This window comes from Pavona decussata, unplaced genomic scaffold (assembly GCF_977016875.1).
Source record: "Pavona decussata unplaced genomic scaffold, jaPavDecu1.1 SCAFFOLD_234, whole genome shotgun sequence".
In the NCBI taxonomy this organism is placed as follows: domain Eukaryota; kingdom Metazoa; phylum Cnidaria; class Anthozoa; order Scleractinia; family Agariciidae; genus Pavona; species Pavona decussata.
This window is the reverse complement of record NW_028145639.1, coordinates 1,821,537-1,843,916: the sequence shown is the minus strand read 5'-3', so window position 1 is coordinate 1,843,916 and position 22,380 is coordinate 1,821,537. Positions and strand designations below refer to the sequence as shown.

Genomic DNA, 22,380 nt, shown 5'->3' with positions numbered 1-22,380 from the left:
TTTCACTAACGAGAACAGGGGCGACGTAGGCACAAGCACAAAGCTGTCAACCGTTTCGAGGGGGGAGCTCGTATCGAGAATTCCGTCAAGAAATGGTTTTCTGCACGTGCACGTCCTTATGATTATGTAGCTACATCCTCGGAGATCCAGGGGCAGTTAGTCGGGTAGAAGGGATTTTCGTGGGCGAAATTCAAATGCTTCTGGAACTGGTTCGCTAAGAGTATTTGCCTATGGGCTCTCCCGTTCTTACAATAAACTTTCGCCCACAAAAATCTCTTCCACCCGACTAACTGTCCCTGGGTCTCCGAGGATGATGTAGCTGGTGTTCTCACTTGCTTATCTTTATTCACAAACTTTTGTCCAAGTGAAAACCCGCCATTAACCATGACGTTCTGACGTAGAAATGGCTTTTCTGGACCATTATTGCTTTTTGTAGTTGTCAATCACAGTAGACTATAATAACTGACGTCTATAAACACGTTTATTAAATGAACGTTGTGGTGATTCCTTCGAAGTAAAAGTTGTCTGAACAATTTTTGACATTCTTGCTATGTCTGGTGGGAATAGGAATTACACACACCAAGGTAAGGCAGAACTTCCCAAGACGTTGTACATAGAATTTATGGTGCATAAGGAGCGACCTAATGGAAGCACAATATCAAGCAGTATTGACTCAAAACGGTACTTACATGCGTGTTCTCATTATTACTTTTTTTATGCCCGCGAGTGATAGATGAGCTTGTGCATCTGGCGATGACTCATTTTTCTGTCGTCCTCTGGGTAATAGACCAGATAGACCACAGTGTTCGTTGAGGAGAAAATAACCACTTGGTAATTAGATGGCACCAAGGAAAACCTGCCAGTACCTCTTCAACGTGCGCGCGCTAGACGCGCAAATGACGCACGAAATTATGCGAAGTAAGAATGTGCAATCCAATTCAGTGGAATCACCTTAAGCAGTAATTTGATGGTTGATTCAGAATTAGCCTGGACTGAAACAAGTCTACATACACATTTCAACTGAACAAAGGAGACAGTAGGAACCTTCCTATTTACCGCAAAACGTCTTGGTTAAGCAGACAAAATAGAAACTCATTTGCAACTACTCAGTAGTCAGGTTTTATAGGTACTACCAAACACCTACTCAGGCAATGTCTGAAAATAACAAAAATATACACATCTTGGCATAAAATCCCAAATAATCATTTTTGTAAAAAAAATAGTGTCTTTTATTCACAAGAATTTAACAATTTGTCACCATTGCAAAAAAGGGACAAAATTGAAGTTTGCAGATTCCCAAGGAACAGGTCACAAGATAATCACCTCAACCCTGGAGAGCTATCATGTTACTAAAACCTCGCAGACTCAAACATCTCTTGTAAGAGAGTAGACATAGGGACTTCTCCTTCCAGCTTGGCTCTCACTAACAAAAAATACTGGTAACCCTTGGTGCACACATCACGCAAAGCTGGAAGCCGAAGCAGTAACTTTGCAAAACGTCCAGTTTGGTCAGGATATGTTGCCTCCATGTGTTCTTTTAGAGCTGCAAGAAATGAACCTTGTAGTTCTGCAACAGCCAACTTGTCAGACAGTCCTGAAGTCTCTGCAATATGCAATGAATACAGAAATAGAAGAAATTTGTATGGTAGTGGTATGTTTTCAGCGACACAGGCATACTTGACAAAAAAAAGGAAATTTGGGTATGTATTATGTAAATGCACCTTAAGGACAGTGCCTACTAATACAGAAGTATTTTTGCGCGGTTTATGACTATGCGGGGAAAGCAGATCTTAGCAAGGACTACTGAAATTTAAAGAGGAAATTGGGGGTTAAACCACGCATTTTTTTAGAGATAATTAAGCAACAATTATTCTAAAAAGCAGTGAAACACAAAGCAATGTATAGCGCTTCTTTTTTCCAAATTGAAGCTTTGTTATCTCTGAAAAATGCATGGTTACCCCAGATTTTCTATTTGGATACTGAGAGCACTTGATAAGTTCTCCTTTCTCCGCATAGTTTTAAACTGCGCAAAAATATCCCTGTATTAGTAGGCATCAGCAGTAGGAAACCTGAGTATCTAGAGATGCACAGAACATAAAATTATGCCCAGTAACAATAGTATAGGCACCATCCTTACAGGAAACCAATGGTTGATATTTAAAATATTTCCTGGAAATCCACCATTTATAACCGTACATTAAAAATTGACGAGGGCATTTAAGGATGGTGCCTAATTTTGTTACTGTCCATACACTGTATGTTCTGCATATCACAGAATGGTACAGTATGAGCAACTCTGATTTCTTAAGGACGGTGGCTACTAATTCAAAGGTATTTTGTACAGTTTATGACTTAGTGGGAAAAGAAGATCTTAGCAGGGGCTATTAAAATTTTAAAAGAAAGTTCAGGGAGTAGCCAAACATTTTGAGAGATAATTAAACTTCAAGTTGGAAAAAATTCCATACATAATTTGTCATCTGTACATCTTAAAGCTTTTTAGGATTTTTGTTGCTTTTAAAATTATCTCTGAAAAATGAGCAGTTACCCCCATGGTGCCATTTTGGATTTTATGCTGTCAAATCTTGGAAATGCATGTTTCCACAAATTATCCATGCTTACTCCAAGGTGGGTTATTGGAAAATACTTAGGGGTCGGGGGTTACGAAAGCCAAATTATTAAAGCAAACCAAGAAAGCAAAACTTGAATAATTTTCCAGAGAGGTGGAAACAAGGAAATTACATTTCTTGCTCCCCTCCCTCCCTGCCACGCTGAAAGAATGATACATTAAAATATTTTACCTGGGTCGACAAGGAGAATAGTCTTTAAACAGGCAAATTCTACCTCATCCATAGCAAGAGGCCTAAGCCTTTCCACAACGTCTAAAATCATGTCAACAATTTCCTTGTTCAATACATTGTAGCAATCTTCCCTCACAAGAAGTGTGGTACTGTTCATATAGACATACTCCTTATAAGGAATAGACCTATAAATGACTCTGAATACAATTAGTTCCATGCCGCCAGCTGTTAGAAGAGCCATCTGATCCTGTCGACAAAGCTTGTCAAATCCTGGAACGAGTTTGGCCCATTCTACTATCAAGTACAATTCTTTAGTGATTGCATTTGAAAGCCTTATCAGTAGTCCTTGCTTGCTCTCTTGTACTTCGTCCCCTGAGGTTCTTGGTTCACCTGGGGGTATGATGCATGGACTGCTATTCATTAAGTTTTCAATGAGTTCAGAACAATATGTGACATTGCTTGGTATATCTTGATTTGAGGAAGTTTGAGTTCCTTGTTCACTTTTTTCTTTCTTCAAGGGATAGAATGATCGTCCACCACGCTTCTTCTCTTTCCTGACTCCTGGAATAAAAAAGTAGATAGCATGCAGCTCGTTAGAGCCTCTAATATCATTGGGCCTGTATATCACCCACACTACATGCATTGTTATTACATATTGTATTTCTGTCATGCCAGATGCAAGATTGAAACTGGCCCCTTTTTCAATTAGGTCATGATCCCCTTTTCCTCAAATTGCCTTCTGCTTCTCTCCAGGTTCTGACCCCACCCCCCGAACCCCAATTGCCCAATTTTACTATTTCCCCAAGTCCCTGCCCCCTTCTCAGCCATGTTCCTGAATGTTTCCACCGCCACCTACCAATCCGGCCAATGACAACTGATTGCTGGACTGCAGTTCAAATAATTCCTATTATGCTATTGTAAATGTTAAACTGCAAGTGTCGATGATCATTAATCAACCTTAACTGAGCTCGTGGTCTGTCCTTTGTAGGCAAGACTGGTATACTGTACAGCATAACAATTATTATATCAATGAGCTCAACTCTAGATAAATGGTCTGAATTTAAATGTAACTTTATGCGAGAACATCTGCAGTTAAGCTTATATTTTGATTAAGTAAACAAGCTTTATGATCAATTAAACAATACCTTCTGCAACCATGCCCACCGTAAAGCATTTTTTCAGCCTGCAGGCCTGGCATTTAGCACGAGACTGTTTGTCAACAGGGCAATCGCCAGACGCTTGCATGCACACGTACTTATCGAGCAAATCTTTCTGCACTGTTCTTTTGAAAAAACTTTTACATCCCTCGCAAGTGTTTGCGCCGTAATGATAGCCTGAAGAGCTGTCTTTGCACACGGCACACCACTTCTCGCTTTCATCGTCTTTCTCTGACATTTTCACACTTTTTCACCAGGGATTTTAGCACCTATTGAAGGAAATCCCCAATGGATCATGAATTGTCACCTTGGAAGCCACAGGATAGAGCTGAAGCAAACAAACGAAACGAGTGCTTTTAAGGTCATAGAGTGTCGTCCTTCGCAGATTTATATACATATAACTTTGAAGAAACCTTGCATCAGCTTAATTCAAACACCCTCCTTTGTAATTCTGGTCTAAAGTTCAGCAACTACACGGTTTGCTTTCACATCGATTGGTCAAATTACGCAAGGGCAACCATATTACTAAAATGACGTCATTCTATTTTTCCTTCCCTCAAGCTCTTTTCTAAGTTTGTCACTCGTTCGTCACACAACACTAGCCTGCCCAAAGGCAGTATCCCCGATGCCTGGACACACAAAGCCAAGGGCAAGTCAAAACGGGTGAAAAAAGATTCGGCGAAGAAGATTCAAGCGGAAAATTCACCGATTTAAAAATGGTCTTCCTCGCTTGACCAGGGAGGTTTGAAATGTGACGTTCCATGAGAGCTACACGACCTTGTAAGCAAGCCGCTGATCAACTTTTGGTGACCAGTTACATGACGCACTGATTGAGTGTGAGGAGTTCACTTTACTGCAAGAAAGGAAAGGTTAATTTATAGTTTATAACAAGGAAAATGCCTTTACCGGCCAGAATAGGTCGACCTCATGAGGTACGTAGAATTCCTTTAACTTTCTATTTTGCATCTAGACTGTTAATTTTTTTGTGGAATCTGACTTCTTCTTCTATTCCGAAAAATAATTGCTGGGCCTGTTCAAATTTCTGCAAATTTGCACTAGTAAACCATAACCATCGGTGCTCGCCACAGTTTATACTAATCACACTTGGATAAAATAATGCACCTATGAATGTACACGATTCTCCCCTCTGCTCAATGCTTAGTCAAATAATTTTTTTATTGCAAGGCATTGTTGTGAGTAATTTGGTAGATTGTGCAGGGCAAACGTTTTTCAACAAAGTTGACTACAAAATTGATTCTTGATGTAGTACACGTACATAAGATGTGTACATAACTTCTATTTAAAACTCTTTTAAACAACGTTAGAAAGCGACAAAGATCAAATAGGAATGTGGTCAAGACTTTGCAGTTTGTGATGCTAGCCAGCAGTGTAGTTAAAATATATATGCAGCTGTACCTGTATGAGTGTACATGTACATAATTATGACTCTTGTATTGAACTTAAGATAGTCTTTGATAGCCTTTCCACAGTAGGTCCATCCCAGTGCTGTCACTGTTCACAGCAAGAAAAAAAAAAAAAACTTTGAAGAGTTGATCTTCAAGCCACTAAATGTAATATACATAATTATGTACAGTACCTATCAGTGTACACAAATCCCACAGGGGAATGGGGGAGGGAAAGCAGTTAAGAGGAGGGGATTTCATGGCAAGATCCATCCTCTCTCTGAGATGTTTGATTTAATAACAAATGCTTCTCCAAAGCAAGTAGCCGGCGAATACAGCCACAGCCACCTCTCATCGCTCTTGGCTCCTGAGGGGCATTCGCGAGAAATGACCCTCGGGGGCCTGGAGCGATGAGAGGCGGCTGTATTTGCAGGCTACAAAGCAAAGGAACTTGACAAAACGTTTTGGTTTTTGATCTAATTTATGTTGATGTGTGTAGGTGCATACACTGTATTTTCCACAGTACAATTTATCAGAGTCCATGTTAGACCAAGTGCATCCATGGGTACAACATACATGTAAAGTATGTAAATGTAAATTTGTAAACAAAGGCACAAACAGCAGTTGAAAATGAAAAAGAAGACATGTGTGTACTTTGTACATAAGAGTGCAGAGGTTTCAATAACAGCTGGAAAATAGCAAAATGTACCATTTACATGTATGTGAAACAAATTAACCTAAATTTGCGGTTTAATTTCTCTGAAACTGACAGCTTTCTGGTAAGAATTGGTGGCCTTTAAAGAGAAAAATAATTTATGCTTTTTTAAAGGCCTTTCAAGAAGAACAGGAATGGAATCTTTTTTTTTTTAATGTCTTCTCTTTTTCCAGAAATTTGCAGGTTTTTGTTCAAAACTGATGATGTTCTCTTTGAAAGGTCTTTCAACTACACTGCAGGCATAAATGATTTTTTACTTCATAGGCACTTTAACCGCCTATACTGTACAATGTACTTTGTAGGTTTTGCCATCTGCTCTAGAGCTTGTTAGTCCCTTGAGTGTTTACTTACAAAAATAATAATGTCTCATCATTAAGGTAAAGGATACAGTACCCTGCAAATGTAAGTTGACAGTCCCTCGAAACTTGAACTTCGCGACTCGATCCTCGATCCTCGAAACTCGAAAGCTTCAAGCATTGAGGCTCAAGTCGAGTGCATCAAGTATCGAGTCAAGTGCATCGAGTTTCCAGACAGGGAAACAAAGAACTTTTCATGTGATTAGTTTTTCACACGTCTTATCCGAGGCTACAGTTTGGTTCTTTTTTACAGGAACCAACTCTGCAGAGACAGCCAACTGTGTTTGCATTTTTGTTGGAGCGATGTGCGCACGTGCATGCTCGAGCTGGAAAGAGTTCACCTTTCAAGTGTTTTCTTGGTTCCTTACCAATTACAATTATTAATATTGCTAGGTCTTGCTTGATCTAGATTACCAAACCTTTACTTACATAATTATTAATTTTATTAGTTCTTTTAAAAAAATATTTCATTTATTTTTTATTTTGTTAATTTGGTGAAGAATCCAGTAGAGCCAATGCAGGTTGATATATCAGCTGAAAGCAACCACACTCCCCATGAAGACAACTTCACCATTGAGTCTGCAACTTTGGTAAGAAAAATACTACTCATAAGTAGGTAAATTACAATTACTCGGGTGAGTGTAGTCCTAAGAAGGACAAACATATTACTTTAGGCAAAATTTTAGCAGGAAAGTAAAACTATCTGGTGACAAATCCAACAATGACCATTGCAAAATTTGCGAGTGACTTCAACCAGGTTAAAGAAATATATTTAGAACTTTGTTGTGATGTGAAAAGGAAGGAAGTATTTGCCCAAATAATAATGTCACTGATAGGGACTGACATGCTGTAATGTTTTTGGGGTCAGTAATTCGTTCTACACTGTAGGATAAATGTTAGTTTTGAAAATATTGTTACATGTACTTTGTAAAATTCTTTTGTATTGTCCTCTAATTTGGAAGATCAGTCATCACAGTTGCACGTGTGCAGTAGTCTAGAAAGTTGCTTGAAGTTTTTGATGCAGCTCAGTCAACGTGATGCTCACTCCTAAAATGTCTTGGTTATTGTATAAAACAAATGGGGTCTGTACTCTGATAATGCACAGAGGACATCAAAACATGGTAAGAACATTGAAGTCACGCTAACCATCTGCAGCATGTACTTTGTTCTTTAATCTTACCGCATCATTATTTTGTGGGTTATCAGAGTACAGACATAGGCAAAATGGAATCTATTTGTTTAACAAGTTTATTACGGAATTGTGCTTTCAGGACCTTGATGTATATGCATCTAATTACACTGGCCTAACAAAGCTCAACAGGTTATTGTTTGTGGCCCGTCACTGCCCTGCACTGGAAGTGGATGCATTGAGGTAAAGCTTACAGAAATAATCCAAAGATAAAAACTGATTCTCAGAATACAAACGAGGCTGAATTTTTCAAAGATTGAAATATGGACTCTGAGATTCTTACCTTCCTTTCAAATACTTATATTACCCCAAGCTTTTGTCATTTTTTTTCATGAACATTGCTTAGTTAAGATTACATGTAAACCTCACGTGTAACGGACAAGGCAATTTCTCTTTGGACAAATTACATGCAGGCTTGTGTGTAATTAGTTTGTGTTATGCATGCACTATTTTACATGTTAATTTGCCATACTGTGTGTGTTTTTTTATATGCATATGTAGGTGCTGCTATTTCTGTGGCCAGTACAGTCTGTAGGATTTTTAATAAGAGCTGACTGATGGTCAACAAATTAACCATCAACACCAAGAACTCTGCACTTTGTTGTTTTCAAGAATGCTATGTAGTCATGTATTTAATATGTTGTTTTGTAAAGATCCCTGGTTTAGCCTGTAATACTCAAACAATATTAAACAATATTGGCAGAAAAAATCATTTGTAAAATTTAAAAAAGAAAAAAAGACTAGTACAGTGTATGTAGAACTTGGATAAACTTGAAAAAAATTATTTACATGCACATACTGTTTGAAGAACTCATCCAAACTTAAGTATTTGAAACATTCTGCTTCAACTTGAGTGCTAGAAATCTCTTTTTGATTATGCCGTACTATACACTTACACGTAGAAACAATGAGTGCACAGAATGCTCAGTGTTCCAGCTCTAATTAATTCTATCAACTTTTATTTAAACAGTACTACATGTATAAATTATTATTTTTTTTTTTTGGTTTTAGGATAGCCCTGAGTTATGTAAAGCAAACATTCAATGTGCAGTTGTATCAGGAAATTGTGAAAAGAATGACTGAAGCCTGGTTAGTTATTTTGGTATATTATGTGTTATGTTGTACACTTGTTGCTTGCTGAGAACTTTGACAACAAATTTTGTATCAGAAAAATTATTCTTTCGTAGAGAAAAACTTTGTCACAGGATGAACTGTGTAACAAAGACTTCTGAAGCCAGAAGTCTTTGTTACTGTCTGCTACACAATAAGCCTCAGAGTAACAGTTTGCTTTATCTGACTCCACTATGCATGCACCCTGTTATAATCAGGGGAAAGCAGGGAAAAAACAGGGAATTCTGTATCAAGTCAGGGAAATGCTAAATTCTCCATCAAAGTCAGGGAATGTTATTTTAGGTTAGCCACGAGGTTTAGCAGAGTGCTTTCTTGTTGGCATCATTAGGTAATTAAATAAAATAATAGTGCTTCAGAAGACATCTACAAAGGAATTTATTTCAGTCTGTGGCTTTACATATGGGGGAAGAAATTGTTTTTTGTGATCAGTGAAAACTGGTGTTTTGTCAGTGAACAGTCTGGGAATTTTTATTTGCAAAGGACATCATTTCAGGTGAAAAGCAAAAGTTGGAAATTCCTAGGGGGTGGGTGGGTCTTCAAAGGGGGGTCTTCTTCGAGGTGGGTGGGTGGGTGGGTCTTCTTCGAGGGGGGGGGGGGGCGCGGTATGGATACTTTCTGGAACCACACATTATAATTTTGACTAGTGACAACCCAGGCTCTTTACATGTACATGTACACTGTATTCAGTTTATTGCATACATGTACTAGTACTGCAAGTTTCTTTTTTTTATGACTATACACAGTATACATCTACATGTACATGTACGGTATGACTTGCCTTTAAATAGGGTTAAATGTAATTTAACGTAGTTAACGACTTGGAGCAAGTTTGCTCCCTGGTGGCATAGTGTGGCGTTAGCGTTTGTTGGCGTATAGTTTGGGCACTGGTGGCACATTAGCGTTTGGGCGTTTGTTACATTACTGTTTGGGCCTGGGTCAGGTCTGCAGGCAGTTGCATGGCCAGCGGTATTCTCTTGCAGTTTAGGCATGCTCCTTTGCACGTGCTCGGAATTTTACTCTACGCAGCGTTTTCGTGGCATGGTTAGTTTATCGCATTTTGTTCGGGTTTTTTTTCTCTCCCTTCCCTCCCGGTAGTGTTAGGTTGTTATTGTTTGGGATTGGTGTTAGTGTTAGGGGATTGGTTTGGGTTAGGGTTAGTTCTTTGTCTTGTATACTTATTATTTTTTCACTGAGCTTCTAGTCTCAGTGTGACAGGTGCTAGGGTTGGGGTTGGGTTGCAGGCGGGGCTCGTGGCTGGGTTGTGGGTAGGGCAGGCTTATGGGGTGTTCTACCTACCTGGGTTTGGGTTGGCAGTACCAGCCCCTGGCTCCTAGGCACCCAACCATTTGCGACATAGGCGTTAATTGGAATATTTTTTACTTTCAGCAGTCGCAGTGAACTGGAATCTCCTCCTATTGACACTGCATGGATGGAGACTACAAGCAAAAAGGCTGCGCTCAAGGTAGCATGAATTATGCTCTATGTGCAATAAAGTTGTTGAGTTTATTTGCCTAGTCTCCAATGTCATCAAGACTTCTTCAAGTTCATGCCTGAGTTCAAGCGGATTTACAGGCTAGCACCAGTGTCCCAGATTAACTACAGTACATGTACTAAAAATGATTCTCATCATACAGTACATGAACATGTATGTCCACTTGGACATAGGATAGGATAAGGATGAAGGAACTGTTATGGCTCCTGCTTTTGAGAACTACATGAACTTTAAGAAGTTTCCAGTGTCTTTTCAAATAAATGGCACAAAAATTTGAAACACACTCCCTAGGGTAATTATCATTAGATCAATAAAAAAAACTGAATTCAAAAGAGCAGTGACTAGTGAACCTCTTTAATGTCAATTATTTTTTGTTCCATCCTTTTTAATTGGCAATTTTGTACATATTCATTTGTGTTATTTCAATGTAATTATACCGTATGTATTTACTATTGACAAATTAATTAATTAATTAATTAATTCAAATAATATAAATGTAGTCCTGACTACCAGCCCTGATGAATTGGCTACCTCCTGTATTCACTAAAATATTATATATTTGTTTAAAAACAAAGCGATTCAACTGTCATTATTAACTGCATAATGTACCTTGCAGCGTGGGTTACTGTCCTTTTTTTTTTCTTTTGTTCTGACTATTAAATAAAGAATTCTGTTTTAGATCTACTGGTATTTTATTTTCAATGCAGCTTGAGAAGCTTGACACAGATTTGAAAAATTACAAGAGTAATTCTATCAAGGAAAGCATCAGGTGAGGACCTAAATAAAGGTACAGCTGTGTATTGAAAGAAAGTCATTCACTTAAAGTTTATTTTACTTATACAACAACATGAACACAGTCCAGGGAGACATTCTATGTAAGTAATAATATCACACTCAGTTATTGTTACAGCGGGGTGTGGGGCATAAACAGTGTGCCCAATTTTTCTAAATTTCTAATTATTCATTTACCTTTGGGAGAAGGGTAATCTTTATTGATTCACAGTTTGATTTACAGAAGAAGTATTATATTTCATGTTAAAAGCTACAGTAGCAGCTTTTAATTATTCACCTCACGTAACTGTTAACTTGATTATTGAATTGCTTTGTTTATCACAATTTTTCTAAATGAATACTTATTCACATACCTTTGGGAGAAGGGTAATTTTTATTGATTCACAGTTTAATTTACAGAAGAAGTATTATATTTCAAGTTAAAAGCTACAGTAGCAGCTTATAATAATTCACCTCACGTAACTGTTAACTTGGTCATTGAATTGCTTTGTTTATCACATTTGGCAGGCGTGGACATGATGATCTTGGAGATCACTACTTTGAATGTGGAGACCTAAAGTGAGTATCTAGATGTACACTCAGGTATTGCAGAAATAAATTATTTTATGTTTTATAATTCCCAACCAGTTTAATTTTTATTTACTGCAACTAATTTGTCTCATATACAATCATTAAAGTGTCCAATCCATAATCAGTTCAAAACAAAAGAATATACATGTAATAGTCAAGTTAGTTTGTAAAATTTATATCCAGGCAGATAACTTGTAACTTGTTTGTTCTGTTCATTTTATTATTTTAAATGTGCACATTTGTATTTACTGAAAATTTTTTATTTAATTTGTTTGTTTGGCAAAATATTTAGGCTTTATCCAAACCCCCTTCTTTGATTCATTTTTTCTGAAAACTAGCTTGAGTTTGTATAAAAATCTCTTGGCTTATAGCTGGTTAAATAATGGTATAATTTATTCATTTGATTTTTTTTCTTGCCATAACAATTGACAGCAATGCTTTGAAGTGCTATTCCAGGGCAAGAGATTACTGCATGAGTGCTAAACAAGTTGTAAATATGTGTGTTAACGTCATCAAGGTATGTACATGTACATATCTAGCAATTAGTCAATAGGTCCACATTTGTACACTGTGTTTGGTGGGTTTTTATTGTTGGTTTCTGTATTTTCACAGCCAATTGGTTGCGGCCTCAGTTGTTGTAAAATAGAACCAGAAGAAAACCACGTGCTGTGCATGCATTTTAACAGTTTAATCAAAATTCACCGATCTCTACACAAACTGCATAATACAGCAACTAAGCGTCATACGCATGCAAACAATATGAAAGATTTATTAGGAAAATGTGCCAATGGAATCATGAGGCACATGTCAATCAAAATATGGGATCAAATGTCAATCAACAATGTACTGCTTGGATGTGCATGTACGATCAAAAAAGCAAATCAAGCAACAAAAGAGTTTACGACATTAGTAATCATACATTGTTTTGGGAAGCCACTACTAATCTCTCTGTGAAAGTGGCGTCTGAGCAATGACTGTAGAAATTGTGTGCTAGTCAGCTTGTGGCGTAATTTCTATCCAAATCTGGGTAGAAATTTCCCTGGTGGGATTGGTTGTGTCGTAAATGATTGCAAATGATGGTAGTTCAAAAAACAAAGTGTTTGTTGGTTTTTGGAGGTATCATTGATTGATTAATTTTTTACATTAATTTGTTAGAGGAATTGTTTTCACTTTTGAGCATCCCTGTATTTTGTCAAATATTTCTTTCGCTTGGGCAGTTAAAACGACTACAATTTAGTAAGTCAATGTGGTTAATTAGATTAACTAATATCCTGAGTTAGGGAGTCTTATAGTAAGTTTGTTACATGTATTGGCTAAGAAAAATCATTAGATATTAATTTTTATAACAATTTATTTATTGAACTTACCGGTATATTGTTTTTTTGTGTCTGAGGAAAAATCGTGAAATGCACAGGGAAAGTTGCTTTTATGCAACAAATAGATTCCCAAGAACAAATTAATGTACACTGTATGTTAAAAATTCCTCTGACCAAGACATGAGTGAAAATTATTGACACATTTGATTGACAGGTCAGTATCCATTTGGGTAACTGGTCGCATGTGTTGAATTATGTCAACAAGGCTGAGAACACTTCTGAACTTGCAGAGGTAAGGATCATACAGAAATTCTGCACTGAATCTATATTATTTAACTATTGAGTGTTCATGTTTTCAAAGAAATGATTATTACATGAAAGTTATTCAACATGCATTGATCACTTTTTTACAGCAGAAAGACCGACGCCCAAACTTAGTGACCCTCACAAGGCTTAAGTGCGCAGCAGGTATGGTAACTTTATTAAAAATGTTGTATGATGAAAATACATCTGTTTGTTTTTTGGCATTCAGAGGGATACTTTCATCTGCATGCATCTAAACTGTACAAAGTGTTGAAATACACTGTAAAGTCTCAATGCCATAACTCTACATGTATTACACATTTTGGGGCTAAAGTATGGAATTGCCTCTCAATTCAAGTGTGTGAACTGCCGAAAACTGCCTTCAAAAGGAAAATTCATGATAATTTTGCTCTTTCCAATTTTTGATGCAGAGGACACGTATGTTGAAGCACCAACTTTTCTTTCTAAAGGGCAAAATATCTCGGCTAACTAGTAGCAACCAACTCTCGAATTTTAAAAGAATTTGAAACTTACCGGTCAATTGTATAATTTGATCATTTATTTTCATCATTTGATTGTATTCTGGCAGTGATCAATTTCTATGTAAACCTCTAATAATGTTTTGTGTAATGTTGATATCTGTAAATAATTTCTTTTCATATCGACGAAAGATGTATAAGCACAACCTTCCTTGATTAACTTCAGCTACCTACGGGTCGTGCATGGTTAGCCACTGTTTATGTTGTGTTATTAGGTCTCGCAGAGCTTGCTGCCAGAAAATACAAATCAGCTGCCAAGAATTTCTTGCAAGCCTCCTTTGACAATTGTGAATGTCCTGAGGTCAGTGGGAAACAATAGAGAGACTTAGAATAACATGTATGTTTACAGCAAATAGCAGAAATGACCATGTGACCATGTTTACCCTATATTTTCAGTTTCTCAGTTTAAACTGAACCTAGTTTAATGGCCTTAACTCCCACGAGTCTCCTGTAGCTCAGTGGTAGAGTATCCAAACTAGTAATCAGAAGGTCTTAGGTTCAACTCCTGATAGGAGCACTCAGGTTTTTTTCCGAGTATGACTGTGTCATTTACTGGTTAATACATCATTCTCAAAAACTGAGTAGTTTTGCATTACTATCATCAGAGGTCAGAGTTATTTTTTAGTATTCTCATCTGTGTGCTATTTTTTTTCAACAAAACATAAATGCAATTTCTTTCTTTTTTGGGGGGGGAGGGGGGGGGATTTAAATAGCCCTTGCCAAGATTTTCTTTCTTTCTTTCTTTCTTTCTTTGAATTAGTAGACGCTCTGACTGTCCTTAAGAAGTCTGAGCTTCTCAGACCATCTCAAGATGCGTACATTGTTTGCACAGAAGCATAGGAGGCACCGTCCCTAACTCCCCTTTACATCATAATCCCGGATTCATTATTGGGTCCAGATGTTAAAATTAATATTAGAAGTAGAGTTCTTCTCTTTGAACGCTTTATGCTGAGACGTTCATTCTTTTTAATAATTATGTGTTTTTATTGTAATGCTCCAGATTATCTCACCCAACAATGTAGCTGTGTATGGAGGCTTGTGTGCTCTAGCTTCCTTTGACAGACAAGAGCTTCAAAAGAAGGTCTTATCAAGCAGGTACCACATCTCTCTTAGGTAGTTGAAAGGCTGGGCTTTTGATCCCAATTGCTGTGGTTGATTCACTCAACCTAGAGAATTTATTAAGTACTACATAAGAAAAAGAAAACACCTGTACTTCTATAGAGTCGAGATATACGCGTGATAGCAACATGATGGAAATTAAACACGGGAAAAAAGTCTCGGCAAACGAGTTCTAAGCTTATGGAAACAAGCCACAGTTGAATGTTTCTACTATTTGTTTAATTGTGTGGAGTTCTCGCAACCTTTTAAATTCCTTTGTTGTCCCTGTAGATGAGTGGGAATTAGCTTAAAATAATTTGTAACATGTTAAAAACAAGCGCAGTTTGTAAATTACTTGTAGAAAAACTTACAAGTTTGATCGTTGCATGTACTGTACATACATGTACTGTAGAAGTACAGTGCATGTCTAGCATTTAAACGAGGATGTGTAATATAGGTACATGAAAATTATTTTCGAGTAAAAATTAATTTTTAATGTATGGCAGTGTATCATGTAATTTTAATTGTCTACCATGTTCTCAAGATTTCAAAACAAATTTCTGTTTTTACGCTGTATTATAATCAGCTTTTTGCGAGATATTTAATACTCAAAGTAACAAGTTTTGCGCATTTCAAGGTGCCCTTTTTACGTTCGTGACCTGTTAGAGAGTAGTTTTTCTTGCCAGGGCATTGTAAATTTTTCAAAAGCTACAAAGTGTTGTTTGTACGTGTTTGCAGTTCATTTAAGCTGTTTCTGGAATTGGAGCCACAGTTGAGAGACGTGCTGTACAAGTTCCACGAGTCACAGTATGCCGCCTGTCTCAAACTACTGGATGAAATGAGGGTAGGTCATGTACATGGATGTCTGGTATGCAAATCTTAATCGTCATCGTCATCATCATCACCATCATCATCATCAACATCATCATCATCATCATCATCATCATCATCATCATCTTTATTTCCAATAAAACACATTAATCAAAGACAAAAGTAGCAGCAATGATATGGCGAGGAGACCTCAAGAAACTATCGGGATTATATAAAGAGTTCACCTCGAAAACACAAAATAATACAGAATAGTGCTGCATATGTGTGGCAAGAACAAATCAGAATTTTTGCAATAAAACCTCGTACTTTTGTTTCCTGAAGGTAGAAAAGCTACAATCCTGGCCAAAAATGTCGGGACGATTTCCAAAACTCAACACGAAATACCACCCCGCCTGCATGCAATGTTCTCCTGTTGCTGTGTTTATCTACAGTCCGAATGATTTTAGTGGCTATCAACATTGCTTGGGGGAGGGGGGAGGGCTTCCAAAACGCCGCAATGCACGGCATCACTTAAGGTGACTGGTTATAGATTTCCAGAACACAAAGGTACACTGCAAACGCTATTTTCGTATCTGTCCCAGAAAATATTGGGCAGGATTGTAGATGAACCAGTGTTATGTGATGGAAGAGAACTCCAAGGTTCAGGATCTACATAAAGAATTGTAAGCTGCTTAAGATTAATACGACAGGTTATGGTGGATATTACCCTGCTAGCAAAGGTTTCTTTCTGGCAAATCTTTTAGCATGTACGAAGTCGTTCGCGTCTCGTATTTCGCGTACTCGGGGAAGTAAACACGCCGACCACGTGAAGTACTAGAGACGCGAACGACTTGGTACATGCTAAAAGATTTGCTAGAAAGAAACCTCTGCTAGCAGGGTAGGTCGATGTTGATGATTGTAATCAGTGCATAAATATTATGTTATTCACCGCCCGGGAGGTCCGTACTGTACCTTAGGTCTTGAGTAACGCGGCCGAGGGTCATACTCAAGACAGAGGGCACAGTAGTTTTTCCCCAATACGGAGCTCCTGAGCGGTGAGTAACATTTTTTTCGCAAGAAAACAAGGCCCAGATCTTGCAACAAATCCCTCTCGAGTTAGCGGGTAAGATCGAAAAATTCCGCCCGTTGCCGGAACCCATCAGATCATTGCGCCCGCTTACGTGCTGAGAAAAAAATTAATGTATTTATCAGGCGTGACAGGTGGCTTTGTTAGTACAGTCAACTCTCGCCTTGCCCACAGCTCGCTATTACGGACACCCCGATAATACGGACAGCAGCTAAATTCCCAGCATAAATAAATTACAGATGCATGGCTGAAATAAATTCCCGCTATTATGGACGCTCGCTATTAAGGACACTAACTCGCCGCCCCGAGGGTGTCCGCAGTAAAGGGAGTTGACTGTAGTACCATGTCATTAGTTTGTACAGTCAAATCACATTTCAATAGCTTCAGTTCTTTCATCTTATAGGACAACTTCATGTTAGACATGTATTTATCGCCACACGTCAACACCCTGTACAGCCAAATCAGGAACAGAGCTCTTGTACAGGTGAGTGGCACTAAATCCCTTTTACAGCTTGGGGAACAATGTGATGCTTCAATCTTACAAATTTACAGACGTTCTCAGTTATTAAGCAATTTTACTTGACGCACTTAAATGTTTATACAGAATTTGCTCAGAACATGTATAAAATTTGAAATCTTCTTAATCGTTTAGTTTCATGTCATTTACGTGTATGACACTGTATTTAAATTAATTTTCCAACTTTTCCAGTGAAGTGATAATTTTATAAGAACTGTTTAAGTGGTTAAGCAGTTTTGGTTGAAATACCATAAAATTATTTTTCAGCTTTCGGAAGTCATACCAGCACAACCTGATGACAGTTAAGGCGCTGTTACACTGGGCAATATTTCAACCTGTCTCGCAATTTTGTTGTAACATAAGTTGCACGAATGGTTACCTAGTGTAATATGCCCTGAAATGAATATGTCGCAAATTTTTTGTTCCTGCAACCGTTGCGAAACGTACAAGTCGATTCTACTTCGTGTAACGGTCATTGCAACAAAAGCGTTGCGAGACATGTTCATGTATGTTACACTAGGCAACGATCCATGCAACTTCTGTCGTAACAGCGCAACAAGATTGCGAGACAAGTTGCAAGGAAAATTGCTTAGTGGAACAACACTTCTAACAGCAGTGATCAGATTCTGATTTCTCCACACAGCATCACTACTAAATGCATAAAATACAAGTCATGAGAACAAAGCCGAAGACGAAGTAACTTGATTTTTAAAGATATTCTCGCAACTAGAAACTTAAGGAATGCAGAGAACATTAAGGAGAATATAGATGTTGATAATACGCCCTCTCTTTTGAAGTACTTTAGCCCTTACGTGTCGGCCGACATGGAGAAGATGGCGCGTGCGTTTAACACAACAGTGTCAAATCTAGAAGACGAGCTGTCAAACCTGATACTTGATGGGCAGATACAGGCCAGGATTGACTCGCACAACAAGGTATAGTGGATAAATATCACAGTGAAGGACATGGATTTGGTGTCTGTAACAACATGAGTCCGTATTAGTAATAGCTGAAGTTATTTTCAGAGATTCTTCTTGACCCAGGTTTTTGAAGAAAGAAAAAAAATACTCACACGAATCCTAGATTTGGTTCATTTCTCCGCTTTCTTGAAAGAGTTTCCCCAGCCAATGTAAAACGAGTTAGCTAAGGTGAAAAAAAGGACAAAAACAAAACCAAATCGCTCTGGAATCAGCTGAACTGAAGTGATTCACATTCTGGATTTGAAAGCGTATCAATCCTGCTCTACTAAGCACTCTACTGAACGTTTGCTTCACCAACTCCTCGTGATAACTAGATGTCCCGGGATGATGGGAGATTGTACATTTGTAGATAGATATTTGTTCTAAAGGTATCTTGATTTTTTTAATTTATTGATTAAAAAATGGGAAAAGAGAGGCTCTTGAAAGTTGAACTCTGATTTACACTGCAAGATGAGCAAAACAAGTTAAACGATTTTATATGTTTCGTCGCACGTAACTTAATATTACACACTACACGTACAAAATAGGTTTGGTGACTGGAAAGCCTGAATTTGAAGCCGGGGGCTTATAAGGTCCAGGCTCCCCCTAGCTTCAGAGTGACAAGAGGCAAAATTTACGATACGGACTAATTACAAGGAGGGACGATATAATGATTACATTAGTTTCAAAACGTGTTGGAGAAAAGGTACAGGCATAAACTAAAACCACAAATACAAAAAACAATAGTTACAGTATCAAACAAAAAAGTTTCATTTTCAGGATCGAAAATTTATATTGAAACACAAGCTTTCGATTCAGTCTCGGAATCTTTGTCAAGTGGTGTAGTGGTGTAGCTTGCGTTTCAATATAAATTGTCGATCCTGAAAACGAAACTTTTTTGTTTGATACAATATGACAGGATCAAGGAACAACGTTTTCTCTAACAATAGTTACAGTGCTTACAAAAATACATTGTACTTAAGCTACAGTAAAAAGGAGAGGTCATTTCAAAGTGCTGTTTTTTGCTTGTTTGTTTGTTTGTTTGTTTTTTTAGTTTTTCAACCTATTTGTCTGTAAAAGATGCTGTCATCATTTACTGCCCCATCATGCCATGGAGTTTCGTCCCCTCATATCCGCTCATTAAGTGCTCTGATTGGTTCGTTGTTCGTATTTTTAGGTCCTGTTCGCACGAAACGTGGATCAACGAAGTGTCACGTTTGAAAAAGCGTTGGAAATGGGAAAGGATTATCACAAACGAACCAAGGTCGGTGAACGATTAGTACCATGAATTGGTAATTATGCTTTAAATCAGCCTGATTTCCATATAAAGGTTGCTACGATTGCTGATGTTAAACAGTGTGAATTTATATTTATAAATTGTATACTTTTTACTAGAGTGTGAATGCTAACCACGGCTTTTATTTATTGATTTATTTTTTTCAGGCGTTAATTCTCCGTGGAGCTATCCTGCGCAACCAACTCGTTGTAAAAGTAAGCACTCTTTTCCTCTTTATACATTGGCCGAGAATGCTTCATTTGATATAGTTTGTGAGTTTCTTAGGCCCCGTTTATATGGCCGGAGAAAAGTTGTCCCGAGTAGAAGGGTCACTCGCCTACCCGAGCTACCCTGGGCGAGCCAACTTTTCCTACATTTCCTTACAAAACTTGGCGAACCGTTTACATGAGAAACAAAAAGTTGGCTCGGCTGGAAGGGTGACCCGCCTCGCCGGGTCACCCTTTTTTGATGGTAGGGTCACCCTCCTAGCCGGTCCAACTTTTCTCCATATAAACACTTCGGCTCGCCCAGCCGGGTCAACTCCGTCAATGTAAGACAACAGAGCATGCGCGAGCGCTGTTGGCTCGGGCAAAGGAGTCAACTTTTTTTCTCATATAAACGCTCGCTGAAGTTGACTCGGCTGGGAGGGTAACCCTCTTTCCCTGGACAACTTTTCTCCTTGTAAACGGGGCCTTAATGTCCTATAGGCGAGACGAGGGGACTTGTTATTCTTCGAGACTCTTGCATTTGACATGACAGGGTGAATATAATAATCAAGGGTACTAGAGCAACGGAAATCAAACCATCTGGCAGAGTGCAAGCAGAAAATTCTAACTTCTAGTGTGTGATTTAATCAACTTTTACTGCGATGGAACATTTCCTCTCCAGAGGAATTACGTTGAAATTCTTTCTTCAGCTGCACAATGTGCGACTGGATTCGTTGTCTTGGAGGCGGGAGTTACAGAAATCCCCCTGTCCAATACAGGTCGAACTGAGATTGTTTCTTTGCCTCGTGTGGTCTCAGTAGGAAATTCATGGGTTCACTTTAAAACATACTCTGCAGAGTTTGAGCATCTTCGATTGGCCCTATTCCGGAATAAGAATACATGCAATCATTACTGAAAATCCCCAAATTATTAGAAGAATTTTCGAGCAGCCGGTCTGCAACATCGTGTGCAAGCAAACGTTTGCTGCTACGTTTTTCCAGATTTACTCTGTGACAGATCTTGATATTCGTTTATTCTTATTCCAGAATACGGTCAAACGATCGCGACCTTAGTTGCAACTCGTCAATTTTTGTTTTTCGTTCATTTTTCGACTCTCGACTCTTTTTTTATGTGTTCGTCGTGATTTCTGTACCTCCCCTAAATTCTATTTGTTCTGTCTTTGATTGTAATAACTGTAATATTATTAATTTTGTCCTTAAACAGTTGTAAGTCTGGCCCATCTAGATTAGCTCTCCGGCGCTACCTGCGGGCCAGTCTCTCTTTTTTGCTAAATTTTTGAATTAACTTGAACTTGAAAACTTGAAACCTTATTCTGTGATCCATCATTTGGTACTAAAGCGCCGTGTTTGTGTCCCTTGTCAGAGTCCGCCGCGAGAGTCCAGTTCTGGAGATGTGTCCATGCCGGTCGCCAGATGAACACTTACTCTATGAAGCGCTGTGTTCGCAATTACATGTACATGATAAAAGACAGAAGAGTTATGTCAAGAAGAACGAACGTACGAACGAAAAAAAAAAAAAAAAACTCACCGAACAGTACATAAGCACAAGGAACAGTCGATAAGAAGACAATATGGGTCGGTTGTTAAGGACAGTTTTTTCAGTTTTGCCAACAGTCATATCTAAACATTGTCTATTGCTGACGGTAGCAAGAAGGCTTGCATCCCAGACTAGAAAATTATTTATCTTCTTAAAATAAAACACTTATCAACAGATTTAGAGGCCCACTGATTGTCTAAAGTCACGGCCTAAGTTAGACTGTTTAAATAACTGGCCCTATGAGTTCCAGTGCATGTGTTTTTACGAATATCATGCTTTTAAAAAAAGCCACCGTAAAAATTCTATTTACCTCTTTCGCAGAATGGCAATTTGTTTAATCAAACGTGAAGTGATAAACGAGTTCTCAGAGAATATGGCATGCATGAGATATGTATGGTGGCTCTATTTGTTCAGTCATTGTTGCTCACTTATGTAATAAATGTAATTGTAGAAGGAAGTTTGTGAAAACCTGTTGAGCTTGAACCTTGCGTTTGTGAATAATAAATATCAATCCATGAAGTTGTTTTTAACCTGTAAAATTCCTATAGCTAGAACAGGTGATACGCTGCTTATTTCAGTGTGCGGTGAGCAGACTGAACATGGGCCCAGTTGTTCAAAGCCCGATTAAGCTAATCCTGGGTTAACGTGAAGTTTGATCCGAGTTTAATTACTAATCAATATTAATTGTTTTTCCAAAAGATTTTTGCCCTTCAGTTTTGACTTAGACGTGTCTTTACCTTCAGCTAAAAATCAGCCTTTAAAAACAGTTTTACCGGGCAAGATACAAACCTCTGTTAACTTTTAATCGGGGATTAGCGTTAATCGCCTTTCGAACAACCGGGCCCAGGTTTTTGTGTATTGTGCTTTAATTTGTTTTCCCTCCAAGTTTCGCACTAAAATGTTTGGTCTACCCAACAAGGTCTTCCTGGATTCCAATAGCCCTTGATAAGATCTGCTTTTCCCATATTTATAAAATGAGCAAAAATACCTCTGTATTTGGAGGCAACGTCCCTAAATTCTCGCTGTAAAAGTTAATGCGTGGCCTCAGTGAGCCAACATTAAATTTTTTTGTAATGAAGAAATGCAAAATGTTAACAGCTTTGGTAGCT

The 22,380-nt window shown here is 38.1% G+C and overlaps 2 protein-coding genes across 2 annotated transcripts; one reads left to right on the top strand and one right to left on the bottom strand.

The window, feature by feature from the left end:
- Positions 1 to 1,213: 1,213 nt before the first annotated feature.
- Positions 1,214 to 4,332, bottom strand: LOC146458082 (retinoic acid receptor RXR-alpha-like). The gene is made up of 3 exons (XM_085091123.1): positions 3,944 to 4,332; positions 2,799 to 3,359; positions 1,214 to 1,603 (listed from the first exon to the last, which is right to left on the bottom strand). Exons 1-3 carry the CDS (start codon positions 4,191 to 4,193, stop codon positions 1,350 to 1,352), a joined length of 1,065 nt encoding a protein of 354 aa, XP_084947249.1. The 5' UTR covers positions 4,194 to 4,332; the 3' UTR covers positions 1,214 to 1,349.
- A 421-nt stretch (positions 4,333 to 4,753) lies between these two features.
- LOC146458081 (COP9 signalosome complex subunit 1-like) lies at positions 4,754 to 21,795 on the top strand. The gene is made up of 18 exons (XM_085091122.1): positions 4,754 to 4,887; positions 6,930 to 7,019; positions 7,701 to 7,801; positions 8,630 to 8,707; positions 10,136 to 10,211; positions 10,949 to 11,010; positions 11,541 to 11,591; positions 12,036 to 12,120; positions 13,134 to 13,211; positions 13,333 to 13,387; positions 13,977 to 14,062; positions 14,762 to 14,856; positions 15,598 to 15,703; positions 17,160 to 17,240; positions 18,071 to 18,208; positions 19,410 to 19,496; positions 19,676 to 19,723; positions 21,098 to 21,795. Exons 1-18 carry the CDS (start codon positions 4,852 to 4,854, stop codon positions 21,149 to 21,151), a joined length of 1,407 nt encoding a protein of 468 aa, XP_084947248.1. The 5' UTR covers positions 4,754 to 4,851; the 3' UTR covers positions 21,152 to 21,795.
- Positions 21,796 to 22,380: the final 585 nt, after the last annotated feature.